General features: G+C 38.8%; 1 protein-coding gene across 1 annotated transcript; it reads left to right on the top strand.

The window, feature by feature from the left end:
* Nucleotides 1-2,766: 2,766 nt before the first annotated feature.
* Nucleotides 2,767-13,521, top strand: LOC149109512 (proto-oncogene tyrosine-protein kinase receptor Ret-like). The gene is made up of 10 exons (XM_089294456.1): nucleotides 2,767-2,808; nucleotides 3,430-3,730; nucleotides 4,225-4,335; nucleotides 4,667-4,857; nucleotides 5,112-5,234; nucleotides 5,809-5,879; nucleotides 6,232-6,272; nucleotides 6,823-6,919; nucleotides 11,151-11,250; nucleotides 13,420-13,521. The coding sequence occupies exons 2-10, from the start codon at nucleotides 3,505-3,507 to the stop codon at nucleotides 13,486-13,488; spliced, it is 1,029 nt and encodes a 342-aa protein (XP_089150582.1). The 5' UTR covers nucleotides 2,767-2,808; nucleotides 3,430-3,504; the 3' UTR covers nucleotides 13,489-13,521.
* The last annotated feature ends 626 nt before the right edge of the window (nucleotides 13,522-14,147 follow it).

Consider the following 14,147-nt stretch of genomic DNA (forward strand, 5'->3'; position numbering starts at 1 on the left):
TGTATTCTGCACTCTCCTTGGAATTCTGTTCATTAGTCGGTCCTTCCCGTCATCCATCTGTGACCCATTGTTTCGTCCTTCTTTCCCTCCCACCCTGTCTAACTCCTTCCTTCCTTCTCTCTTTTTTCAGCGATTGAACGGTTTAGTTGTGTTGAATACTTAAACGTGATATTAGCCCTTCTTTTTCCGTTTAGTCCAAGGAGCTCAAACCATTTTAATAAAGTTAGCCGTTTCAAACAAGGGCTGTGACGATAACCCTTCAGACATCTGCGAACAGATAGGTGAAATGGTAAGTAAAATGTAAATCTCTTTTACTCACCAATTAACTACTACTTAGAGTTTCTTGTCAGATTTTCAAATTAGCTGCTACTTCGTTAGATATCGAATTTTTATTTAGACCTCCAGCTTAAACTCGAACTTTCTTGCAGCCATTTCTTTTTGCTTCAACTAACTGATCACTGATATACCTAAAACGTTTAAGTGTCTGCACTATACCGTAATGATTTGATTTAGCGCCCTCTATCAAATATAAAGCGACCCCTACCAATTCGCCCCATTACAGAAGTGGCATTAAAGACATTTAACAATTATTGGACGAGGTTGAGCAAAATATCGTGATTTGGCAAATAATTGATAAGTGATTACAAGGTTGTTGGAGTCGTAAATATCTCACAGCGTAAGATGAATGGAGTACTGTGTACGTCCAAATCAGCCATAGTTCTGGAATAATAAAACTATATGCCTTTCTGTTAGTGCCAAATGTGTTTACATTATTTAGGTCAATGGAGAGATCAAACGTGAAGGCGCTCTTGAAAATATATTCAAAACTGTAGAAGTGAAAAACTGCAAGTATGAAATCTTTTTTTTATGTCATTTTTGTTAACCGTTACGGGTTAAATGAGGATTGTCCCTTGAAGATTACTAAAAGAGGGAAAAATTTATAAAATGCGGTTAATGGAGGAGGGGAAGCCCAGGAAGCCCCAAACGTTTCGGTTTATCGCAGTTAAAGTTTATTTCTTAAGGAAATTTGATAGCTAACAGTTACTGATTGATATTGATTGATGGCCAGATTTTCAATCGCGATTTTCATTGATTGGTCATTAGTTCCTCTGTTTTGAGATGTAAGTTAGTTCAGATTAATAGCAGATCATTTGGATTACCGGCATAACATAAATTGAAAATTACTTATTGCCATTGTTCAGTTATATTATAGGGAAAGTTTTTTGTGAGGAATACGAAAGTTTTTTTTTGGACTAGAGGAATGTCTTTTTTATCCTTTTTTTTAAACGCATAGTTTTTTTTTTATCAACATAAAGTTGTTAAAGGATTATCACCCCAACAAGTTTGTGAACCTGACATTTAAGCGTTATCCCTTTTTCAGAGCAAGGACGAAGGGCTGACGCTAGAATAGTCGGCTTCACTCTTACGCTATGGCAGTAAATTTACCTTTATCAACTTCAAGTTAATAGACACATGTGTTCCTCTTGCCGAGGACGCAGCCCAACAGTTTCTGTAGAATGTATTACCTTTGTTCATTCAATTTTTCTAAAGCATAATTACGGCATGCAATGTAATAGACTCATTTCTGTTGTTATTAGGTGTGGCAGCGTGACTGCTTATTTATCCTTGGATTTCACTCAAAGTGTAAACATCCCCGACGTTCTCTCTGTTCTGAAAATAGCAGCAGAAGGCGACGGTTTTGGTAACTTCCAAATTGATCCGGGATCCATACAAGCAATTTCTGACGAACTGCTTGCTACGGATTCACCAATCAGTACACATGAACCAACAAGTACGCGAAAGAGCTAATTTCTTTTTCTCATCATTTTGCTTTTCAGCAGCTCAAGATTATACTCTGTTGCCGTTTGACAGGAAGTATGAGCCATGCTACTGGTCATTGTTCTTTGGAGTAGCTTTTATTCGCAGTGTTCTTGGAAAGATTTCTTAACCTTGGGCGAACATACACAACACTCGCTGCAAGACAGGTTTCTACGAGTAAAATATTTTAACTTTTATATCCTTTATTAAGCAGGAGTAAAAAATCTCTTTGCTTTTAAGTAATCTCGTCCGAACTGTGCGATGTTGTGAATCAAATGTATCTCAGAGAAGCTCATTTATGATTCAGTCTATATGATGTTGCCTTTGAAATGGACTTTCTCTTTCCTTTTTCATAGGCGATAAAAATTGCGAATGCTCGTGTAGAGATGCCTTGTTGGGGGCTATAATTGGAATTCTTGTTCTTATGATAATTCTGCTCATTATCTACGTGGTGTGGCTGCACAAGAAAGGTAATAAAGTAATTTATTTTTTGAGGAGCTAGTTTATTTATTACAGGTTTCTGTGTCTTCTCACTTAATGCTTAGAATATATGTGACAGTCTCTTCTTTTGTTTCTTAGGTACAGCGGGAACTAATGGGTAAAACTGTGTACCCTTCCGGATACGATATGACAACACATGTTGCCCTAATTAAAAAACCTCTCACTTTAGTCGTGAAAGGGTACCTGGTAAAACTTACTTATAATATGCTTGTGGCTTTTGGCACTGGATTGATCTCAGTCCAGTCATTCCTAATCAAATAATTCTAAACAATAATTATAATTGTTTATGTTTATCCAGACTTTTGTGTCAACAAACAGTATGCCGGCCTTTATTCTGGAGATGATTATTACGAGAGTAAAAGGTCATTGGTTTTGACTTAAAGCAGTATGACATCAGGTATCAGATTCTGGAAACTTAGCCAAACTGACTTTCGGTGTTATCTTTCTTACATTTTCAGGCAATATAAAGACAACAGAGGAGTATATGACGTAAGACAATTTATTTGTTGTTTCAGGGTTACTAGCTTTTTCGTTTTACATTATTGCATATGTTTGTTGTACATTCACAGTTAATAAAACCTAGAAATACTTCACACCATCCTCGCGGCAGGAGGACTGCACGACAAAGCTTAATACTGGGGAATTTCATACACTTTAAGAATCAGGTTCACATTTCATCTCTCTGCATGATGTACAAGCAAGTACATTTCTTCCTACGATTTCCTTTATAATAAGATACGAAAATCATTCTGACTTTAGTAGATAGCGCTTAACTTGCTGCATAAGATAGGATAGGATATAAGAAAGAAACGATGTGTGAAAAAGTTCTGAATCTGCACTCACTAAAGGTGAAATTTGACTTGACCCTCCTTCCAAAATTCCTTCGCTATGGCATAGAGAGAAACAATGAACAACTACTACCTGGAAGTTCCAGCGTCACACACTAAATTGCGAGAAACATCGACGGGCTGAATTCCCTCCTCCCCTCCCCCTTGTACATCCAAGGGTTGGGATCAAACTGTCTGTAAAATGTGCTTACTCAGTACCACTATATAAGAAGTTTAACTAGGCAGTTTAAAACAACTGTATTCATCATCTCTTATTCATCAGAATGAAATAGCATTGAGGGAAGTTGAGCCAAGTAGTCCCGTTTTCACTAACTCCACCCAGCCTCGCTCAGAATACATGGACTTAACAGAAGCAACCATAGACAACTCCGAAAAACGTGTTGCTCAAAGTGCTGATTACGCACCTCTTCATCCATCAACACGTTCTTGGGAAGTCGCAAGGCAACACGTGACTATAGAAGAGACAATTGGAAAAGGTGCTTTTGGTCGGGTTGCCAAGGGAACAGCAGTGGAACTTCGCGGCAGGCCTGGAGAGACGACAATTGCTGTTAAAATGCTTAAATGTAAATTTTGTTCTGCTGCTACTTCCAAGGGCCCCTAAACTAGAAAATTCTTCATTTATTTTCAAGTTTCCTACATTTTAGCTGACCGACATTTTAAACATACATTCAAGTCGGTGTCTTGATGGTTTGCTGGTGCTTAGTACTCGTCAACCGTCTCAACAAATATTTGCTGAAGAGCAGTGATCCGGCATACATTCACTGAAAACACTCAGCCTATACAGTTACTCCCTTACAGTTATGGTTTCTTTGAAAATTTATTTAAATCTACCAATTTTTGTTAGTTTAGTGTTTGATGTTGCTGTAATCATTCTTACTGTTGTTGTTGGAGTGTCAGTATTAAAACATATACAAGAGTTCCTGAGACGCAATATTGATGTTCATATCGTAGATTAAAACTCGCCACACGGGATAACATGGTGAGTGCTTGTTACAACTATGGAACATAGCAGTAGTATAAACTGTTTGCCCAATTCATTTTTTTTTTTCTTTTGCAGTTAATTCTCCGGAATCAGACAGGAGAGATTTGCTGAGAGAACTAGAGACAATGAAGCAGCTCAAACCACATCCTCGCGTCATCAAACTACTGGGATGTGTCACAGAAACTGGTAAAGTGTTGAATTTAAATTGAAATAGCCGTATCGTGCCCGTTAATTGGAGATTGACGGTATGTCCTGTCAAAAAACACCATCCATTAGATTTTCGACTAGATAAATTGACGTATTATCGCTTATGCGCTGTATTTTTGTCGAATTTCAGTTTATATGTTTCACGTAAAGCATCATTATTTTGTTGTTGATTTATACAACTCGAACAGTTTTTGTTTATTGTCATTTGCAAAGAATCTAGCAAGACGAAGTTAAGATAAAAGTGCCCTTTCCAGGTCAGCAGGAACTGAGTCCAAGGTTTGGAAGAGTTATTTATAAATGTATTTCCTAGAGCCACTACTGGTGTTGATCGAGTATGTACCTTATGGAGACCTGCTGGGATACCTGAGAAAGAGCCGTGGACTGAATGACACTTACTACAAAGACCCGGATATCAAACCACAAACAAGTCTGACGTCACAACAGCTGATGAAGTTTGCTTGGCAAATCGCTGATGGCATGAGTTACCTGTCTTCAAAATCTGTAAGTTAGATATTTTCTACAATTTTTAGGAGCACTTTCCAGCATTAGGGGAAAAATCTGTTCACAACAGGAATTGTGGAATTATGAAAAGAACGAAATGACTTTTTCAAGGGGGAATTTCAACTGCAAGAGCAAAGTTATTGACAGGTTACAGCAATGCCAGATTTTCTTCCGTAAAAATGCGTTATTTATTTGTTTTTGTTTATACGTCTGATTTTCAGAATTTTTGAATGATTTGATATCCGTTATAACAGATTATCCACCGAGACCTGGCAGCTCGAAATGTGTTGGTTGGTGAAAGAGAAACGTGTAAAGTAACAGACTTTGGAATGGCTAGAGATGTTCAGCAGAAGAACATTTACGAAAGAAAGACAACGGTAAGGATATAAAGAATGATAAAATATAAATAATAAAATAGCTGCTTGATCAGATCAACCTTCAAAAGTATCACACTTTATGTGCATTACATCGTTACCTCTTGTCTATTCCTAATTTTAAAGCGTAAACCACGAATATTCCGAATCTCCGCGTAGTTCCTTACAAATCGTCTGCTAGGTAAGGAGTTTTTGTCCCATTACGCAGTGCACTTCTTGCCAAAATAATGATAAGGCTTTCACTTTTTGATCTTGTGGCGACTGTCGGTCCGAGTCCGAATTTGTCAGGAGTCTTTATTGCCTTCTTCTTTTTGGTAAACCCGCAAAATGAAAAGAAAGAAAGGCTTAAAATTTGATTTACGGTTAGTGTGATACCCAGACTTCCTAGGTCGGCCAATTCGTTTAAAACATATAGTTATTGGATAAGCTACGAATGCTGCTGTTACACTACTAGACCATTGACCGAGAGAAAATTATACGCGCATGCAGAGAAGAAATCTGTCTACACACACACTATGCTTGCACGAAATTAACCTAAATCACATTGAATCGTTTCATAAAATTCATTAATCTTTAGGGCCGTCTTCCAGTCAAATGGACTGCTTATGAAGCGTTGTTGTATGGAACGTACACCACCAAAAGTGATGTGTAAGTAAATTCGGTGACGCCTCGTTATCGCGATGTTTGTCATTACGTTTATATAAAAAGTTGATGGTTGAAGTAATATTTCGGCTACTAGAATAAAGTGTTTCCTTTACGATAGAACTACGTTCATTTCCCTAAGTGGTCTTCTTTATCCTCTGATAAATTGCTCCCGTCTGTATCCTCCAGTTATTTACAGATCAAGTCTGGTTACAGGCTCCTTGGTGAGCAGAAGGTTAAGCAAGCAATTTTTGACATCCGCTGGCGCTGCTTTTGTCTTTCAAATGTTTGTGTTAAAGAAATAGGTCATCAAATTTTATTGTGATGTTCATTAATCATTTATTTCATTGTCCAACAGGTGGAGTTATGGAGTTGTCCTTTACGAGATTTTCACGATAGGTACATTTGACATCTCATGTAGTAAAAAGCCTCGACCAGTAGTTCTGTGAAAAAATGTTGGAGAAGAACTCTGTTTTCTTTGCAATGAACTGAATTACTGCAACACGAAAAGATGCCAACGAGAAAAAGAAAGCAGCGAAAGCGAGAGTACTAATCGTGCTGATGCAGCTGTCTTAAGTTCTCCTTTTCTGCATGTTCACAATTCCTTGCATGGAGGAAGGAATACACTCGAGGCGATAGCTGAATGTCTCACTGATATCCTAACCACATTTGGACGTCTCCTGTGAGCAATTACTGAACAGACACACGGCAACGTTGGATGTATCAATAAAGAAACAAAATATGGTTATTACACCATCTGTATTAGACGTCTGTGTTCCAACTGATCATAGACTAAGTAAGAAACAGCCAAATTTCGAATGTAATTTGACTGATTATATAATACCCTGTTTAAGATGAGGTTCCTTCAAACGCTGTCGAACGTCCCTGTGCTTTTATCAGTAGACTCGATACGTTGCTGCTGTTTTCTTTTGTTGTTTTTTTATTTCAGGTGGTTCACCGTATCCACGAATGAATGGCAAAAGAATTGCAAGCCTGCTTCAGGAAGAATACCGAATGCCTAAGCCACAACACGTGGATGATAAATTGTAAGTTTTGCGCTTGGAGAGATTAAACTGGCAATGATTACCTTTTTACTGGCGTCTGTGACATCTGTGCAAGCGATAGATCATTATAAAAAAAAATGCAAAAAGCGCGAAGCAAAATAAATTAAGAATATGTCAAAAATCGAAGTAAAAGCATTTGCATGACATAACAATTGTTTAACCCTTCCCGCGCTCAGCTCAAAAATATAATGGTCTATCTCTGAAATTTCAGCTTAACTTCGAACGCAGTAGTTGTAGATGGATTAATCGCACTCTACGCGCTTAAACTGATTTAGTAGCAGTGGTAATTGATATTTTGGAGACAATTTTCATGAGAAAAAATAATTTCATCCATTTTTACTCGTGAATTGCGCATGCGCAACACGAGATATCGTGAGTTATGGGAAAATGTGTCGCTGGCTTGATGGGCTGTAAACATTATGCAAATGAGGTACGCTCGCGGCTTACTTTTAAATTGCTGTTCATCTTTAATTAAAATAAGCTGTTTTAAAGGTCTAAATTAAAAGACATAAGTTAAAGAAATCTCGGCCACCGAAAATGCGAACATCGAGGATCGCAAAGTCGATGAGCAGCACAAGTTCTCAATGGATGCGGACTTCGTATGGATTTTGCAGAAACGGAAGTCGTTGAAGTACGGTTACAGTATGGTGAATGCGCATATAGCGAGCGAAATGATATAAACACAGAGCATTTGTTTATTGTATCGCTAAAAACAACGAAAAAAGAAAGGAAAAAAAAAAAAAACCAAACCGCCATCCACCCGGAATCGATCGCGGAACCTTTCAACCTGTAATCTTGTCCACTACCCTCTGTGCTACGTGAACATTACATAAATGTAGAGGAGAAAACAAGCAGTATGGCAATTAATTAAACCGCTGCTAATTCGGCGGGCTCGAGTCTGTACCAGGATTGTCTGGAGGTTAATTTGTCCTTCACCGAGCAACATGTCAGTGAGTATCTTTGGCATTCGTGGATTTTTCTGACGCTCGGCAGTGCCTTTTTTAAAACTTATAGGTCACATGTGTTCATTCGTCGGTAAATAGAGTCACAACGTTTGTTTTGAGGGAAGGTGTTCGTGACACGTTTTGCACCGGGGCTCTTCGCAAGCTACACACAACACAGGTAAGCCGAAACAAGATGTTTTGTTCGAGAAGCTTGGTTTCGAAGAAATCGTAGTGAATCAACGTAGTAGTTGAAGGATACATTGGCCGTCGCGATCACCGACTGGATCTGAAGAGAGTTTAACATTCCACATTAGGCCGTTTGTGTTGGAATCTTTTGAACATGGTGAAAGAGAAGTTGTTGAGACAGTTTGTCTTGTTATTTTTCCTTTGATTTACTTGATGGAAGACCAGGTGTCCAGCCTGAACGAGAAAGGAGTCAAAGCTATAGTTTTGTTGCCAGAAAGTTCTGACACAGAAATTAAGGATACTTTTGAACGTAAATACAACCTTGTGTTTATGAAGTCGTTGCGCTTTCAAGTGGGTTTTGAATACAGATCGCGGATTTAAAGCAGCTTCCTGGACTTTAGAAAACGAAAGTGGTAATGCACAGTATTACTGCGCAGTTTAATTCTAATTCTTGAACGACTTCTAAAGCCACGGCCGATAAAAACTCAAGCTTTCGCTTCAGCGTAAAGAATTAGTTTGAACATGTTGTCACGCATCGAAACACGTATGCGAAATTTTGAACATTTTTTTTTTTGCTTTTGGATATATATATATTTTTTGCCTCATCTTGAATGAAACTTTATTGTTATTGAACTTCCTGTCATTTTTCTTTCATTTGATTACCCTTCTTTGGGAATTTTAGGTTTTTAAAGTTAACAGTATTTTTGCACCGTGGATTTCTGCATATTTAATTTACGGCGACCTCCGCGGCCGTGTTTGTTTAGTTTATTCGCTTCGTTCAAATACATTTCTTTTAGTTTCATTCGGCTCCTATAAAGCTCCTGAGGAAAGAACTAAGTGGGCATTAATTGAGCACAGTTGAAATACGATTTATCTCAAAATAATTGGCTTGTTTTTGTTGTCTTTTTTATTTACAACTTTCATCTTTCTTTCACTGCGCAGCATTATTTGTCGCACGCGAAGAAATTATCTGATTTCTCGTTTTTAAATTGTACTTTAGATATGTCTTTTCGCTGTTATTTTCCGGTGTTTTCTTAAATGTTATCTGCTATAGTAAAAGAATCGAAATTTTGTTGTTTTCGGTTTCGTTTTGTCCTGCAGAGTCAATAATTAACACGTTTTTGCGTGTTCAATTTTCTCGGCTTTTGTCGCGCAGCAAAGAAAAAATATAATTTCTTGTTTTCTCATCAATTATAATACATCTCAAGTTGAGTTCTTTTTGTTGATATTTTTTAAAATTTTGGCCCGTCATTTGTCCAACTTTAAATAAACGATGTCTTAAAATCTGATGTTACACATGGCTGTGGTTACTGGGCATATGATTTATTTTTCTCCTTACGCTCGCTCTGAAATATTTCAAAAAAACTCCAGGGAATTAGGGGTAGGCTGTGAATCATTACGTCACACCTATGCTTTCGTGCCAAAATTATACAAATTTTAAATTTGAATCCAAACAAGCGGAACAAGTCGACTTCATTTTATAGAAGTAGAAGTCTACTTGTGACAAGTCTATCTGGAGACGTTCATGCGGGATGTTTTGGTCTATGTAAGCATTAACTTTGAATGGCTACCCTGGAACTGCAAACAATCATGCCCCGTCCACACTACGCCGGAGAAATTTGAAAAGGGTGTTAATCACTCTGAAAACACATCCAATTTTTTCCGTCCACAGTTCGTTGGAGAAATTTGAAAACGCAACAATCACCGGTCATTTTGGATTTGTGTTTGAGGAAATCGTGACGTCATCGTTTTGGAAAAGCTCCATTTTGAAAATGTTTTCCGTCCACATTAAAACACAAAGCCGGCAGCGTTTTCGTTTGAAGAGCGCTCGTTTTCGTGGCGAATTAGTGTGGACGGACGACCTAACCGTAGAAATATAGCTGCGTTTTCAAATTTCTCTGGCGTAGTGTGGACGAGGCCTCAGTATAATTGTTTATCAAGTATTACAAATCAAACCTGAAGGTCAAAATTGCTAAAAATACACACTGGTCGGTAAACACGCACTGAGTATCAGATAAGATCGAAATCACCGGTGATATCACAAATTGTTCTTGCGGACAGACTGGTTGGTGGTTTCCACTGGAATGCTAGTAGGCTTGTACCAAGAGTCTTCCTTCCCCTTGACCAGCGGTCCGTAAACGAGCGACCCTGGAGAGATCCGATGTGAAGTCCGAAAATATCGGACTTCCGGTTGAATTGCGCCTAGCTCATAAACACCTCAATCGAGTCGCTTGTGTTTTTCTTTAGCGTGCATGGCACCTGTTTTTTTCTGCTCTTGTTTCATGCAAAAAAAAACCAACAACAACAACAACAACAACAACAAAAAGAGCCCAAAAAACCGGATGCTCTCGCAGGCTAGTTTTTCTTCCAATCATTTTCATTGTTTTTAAAGCCAGTGAAACTTAAGGCTGCAATGGAACTAGATATTCTTCGCTGTGGATACTTCACCATCGGCATACCTACATTGGTTACATGAGTTGGAAGTCTGTTCCTCTCTTTTTGCTTAATTGTTGCAACTTGAAATGAAAATATCGCCTAGACTTTGCATTTCACGGAATTTTTACATTGGAAACTTCCATCGAAAATGTCATGAACCTGTCCTTGTACGTGTACGTCCTTATAAGCAGAACCTGAAAATGTCATTTTGCAACAAAACTCAAAACTCGTTTCTGTTTATCTCATTTGATAAAGGGAGAATGATTCATGTTTTCATTAAGACAGTATTGCCTTGATTTTTCAATATTTCCAATGTTCACTTTTCAACCACATTTACTGCCAACTATTTCTTGGTGAACCAGAAACAAAAATGAAATAATGTTTAAAAAACACGACCTCGTCCACCCTTGTTAAATGTAATAGCATGATTGTTTCAGTTGTAATACCTTCTTATCCAAATGTTACTTTGTTTCCTTGGTACCTTATTAGCGAACACTGAACTACTGCTCGTACTCTAAATATGAAAATCAACCACAATATTCCCTAAACCAGATAATACTAAACATAATCCAAAAAATATTTTAATTCTTTTGTTCAATTCACGAGTTTGCTCACAGGGCACTTTGATAAGTTCTTGTTTATCTTAGGCATGAGATAATGTTGAAATGCTGGCAAAATGACCCGGATGTAAGACCAACATTCACTGATTTGAAAACCCAGCTGAAAGATATGGAGAACCAACACAAGGTAAGACAAGTAGAAGGTAGCTATTAAACGATTACCTTCATGTTTTTCGTCAAGAAAGGTTAAAGTTACTGACGGGAAGTTAAAGGAACAAATATTTTTGGTGTGCCATCGAACAGGGCAGAGTCTCTGACCCCAAAACCTCGTTGAGTAATGTGTCCTTGGGTATAGCAGTCGCCGCTATAATGTTTACTACCTGACGTTTGCATTAACCACTAATATTACGGTCCTTCTTAAAACGCTAATGGTTCATTCAGCGTTTGGTTGATTGAAAGTTTCTCTCAACATACAAAATTGTGGTATAAGATTAGAGTTTGAGTTCAATGAGGATGGGCAACCGCAGTTTCTAGGCGATACTTCAATTACTTCCTATCAGTAGGCGTTCTCATGACTTAAGAGGCAATGTGTTGAAGAAGGACATAACACGTTCTTTCGACATTGTTGATCTTAGGAGTATACATGTAGGAGTCTAGTTAATCTTCCTTGGAGTTCTGGAGGCTGTTGGTGGCGAAGGTAGCTGCTTGAGACAGTTTTCCTCGCGAGTGTCATGATTGATCTGTCTATATTCATGCTGATTTTCCTTTTCGGAACGAGAGGAGGAGGACTTGAGAAAACTGTGAACGAAACTTTCTTCCTCGAATAATATATATTCTTGCTCAACAAGGTAGACAAATATGACGAGTAAACTACAGTTGTGTAGCCTTTTAGCCCTGCTGCAGGCTGTCGGTCAGTGGGGTGGCCGGGGACGATCGAAAAAGCAGGCGAACTGTTCAAAGGGTGGGCAGCGTTGTCCTCCGGATACGTCACTACCCAGTAAACAGTCTACTAGATGTAATTTGTTATGCCAATACCTATCCATTGGATAGCGATTTATCCGGTTGATAGCGTTATTCACTCTTTGAACAACTGGCTCAGTTCTGCAAGCTCAGTAAGAAATCCAGGACTTTCAGATTTGTTTTATCGAATCTTTGCTAAGTATCGGGACATTGTATGGTTTCCATAAACCTGTATGGCACACAGAAGATAAACTGCTTTGAGTTTCCTGATGTAAAGATGTCATAACCATCCCTTTTAAAAGAGTGATGCCTGTTCGTTTACGTGATGTCTAGGTCATACGCATAAGCAGGACCCACAATCATTCGCTGAATCTTTCGTTAACCATGCACCGAATGCAAATATGGCGGACCACTCGGTCGGCACCCGGGACGAGTCGCATGACAATGCTTCCCCAGAAAAGTCTTGCTTCGTCGTCGATCTGGTCTGTTTTATTTAGCTGTGGTACGAGCTGCTGTGTTTCTGAACGCCACGAGAAGGGATATAAATTTTCCACCGTTTGCCTCTTAAATTTAGGGAAAATAGTGGATGAATGCAATTCGTTGAGACGAAGGAAAGGAGTTCACGATCGTCGCAGGAACTAAAGTTTGTTCGCTACATTTCACATTAGAAGATCTTAGAAAAATCGTATCAATGACGAGCTTATGTACTGTCTCGTAGTGTTCCAACACGATTTACATGGCCAGTACCTTCCCCAAAGTAAAGAAAAGCTCCTCTTGAAATACATCCTATGTCTCAAAGGAAGTTGACTTCGCGTCCACTCGCACGGAATCGGACGCGCGAAACAAATACTACGGTGTAATAACCAAGCGAATGAACTTCAACTGCCCCCATCGTTGTTTCCAGTGAATGCTTTGAGCCAAATGAGAACGACTTGGAGCTAAATGCGGTCGCTTACACATTTTCTAAGATCTTCCAGCTTGAACGAACAAACTTTAACAGTTCCTTCGGCGATCGTGAACTACTTTCCTTCGTCTGTTTTCCCTGAGAGGCGACCGCGGAAACGAAAAAAAAAAAAAAACTTTCTCTGCTGTGGAAGATTTCAGTTCCTTCTGGTGTCATTCAGGAACACAACAACTTATAGGGAGGGCGAAACAAAAACAGACCAGATCGACGACGATTGTCAAAACAAAACATCAAAGCCTGACTATTCTCGCTTGCATGCGACTCGTCCCGGGCGCCAACCGAGCGGTCCGCCATATTTGCATTCGGTGTATTGTTGAGTAAAATGGCCTGTTGCATTTAAAGAGTTGTGATGTTCAACTTTTTGATGATTGTGTACTGTTGATGTGATAATTTTCACGCTTAATAACCAGAAATATTTTCTCCTCTCCGTAGCGGCTGATCAATATGAAAATGTACGATGACAGGCAGTTATATGCAAACGTCGAGGACTTGGTGGTGTGAACGGGCGAAAATAAATAACTTTGTTTTTGTTCAGTAGTGATTTAATAGAAAATACTCCTCCCAATAGTATTAACGCCACTAAGCTAAGATGCGAACCTGAGTGTTTGGTTAGTTTACCCCTTTACTCCGAAGCGAGGCACCATAACATCGTCATTTGTACGCCATAAAATTACTGTGACATGCCTTGTCAAATTTCACCCAAAAAGGACAGATAGTGTATGTGGAAAAGCGTCTCAGTTGATTAAGGCAAACAAATTCCGCTGGAGTTATGGATATTTTTTTTCTGCAAGAATGAAAACGAATACAGAGGCGGATCTAGGGGAAGGGTGTAGGGGGTGCGCAACGGTCCCCCTAAGATGACATGCGGCTTTTAAAGTTTGTTTACCTCACCAGTCAGTTACGCGATTTCTTAGTATTTCACTCCCTCCCAAGAAAGATCCTGGATCCGCCCCTGCAATAAACAGGCAACGTGAATGAGGAAATAAAAGAAGAAAAAATTAGACAAAATACAGGCAAGGTTTTTAGGAGATTTCTAGTCTTTTTTTACTAGAAAGGATAGCTCCTAGAATAACAGTCTTTTTTAATTCCTGATGTTATCGCACGCCGTCCCGTTAGTCAAGCTCTGTTTGTTCTTTGGAAAGAAGTATTTTCAATTTTTA

This window comes from Orbicella faveolata, unplaced genomic scaffold (assembly GCF_042242905.1).
Source record: "Orbicella faveolata isolate gen_17 unplaced genomic scaffold, um_ofav_v1 contig_25, whole genome shotgun sequence".
Classification (NCBI taxonomy): domain Eukaryota; kingdom Metazoa; phylum Cnidaria; class Anthozoa; order Scleractinia; family Merulinidae; genus Orbicella; species Orbicella faveolata.

Excerpts from the sequence above, each read along its gene's own strand:
- LOC149109512 (XM_089294456.1), top strand. The coding sequence starts at position 3,505 with ATGGACTTAACAGAAGCAACCATAGACAACTCCGAAAAACGTGTTGCT. Across the intron at positions 6,273-6,822 it reads TTACGAGATTTTCACGATAG|GTGGTTCACCGTATCCACGA; the intron begins GTACATTTGACA and ends TTTTTATTTCAG. Across the intron at positions 6,920-11,150 it reads CAACACGTGGATGATAAATT|GCATGAGATAATGTTGAAAT; the intron begins GTAAGTTTTGCG and ends TGTTTATCTTAG.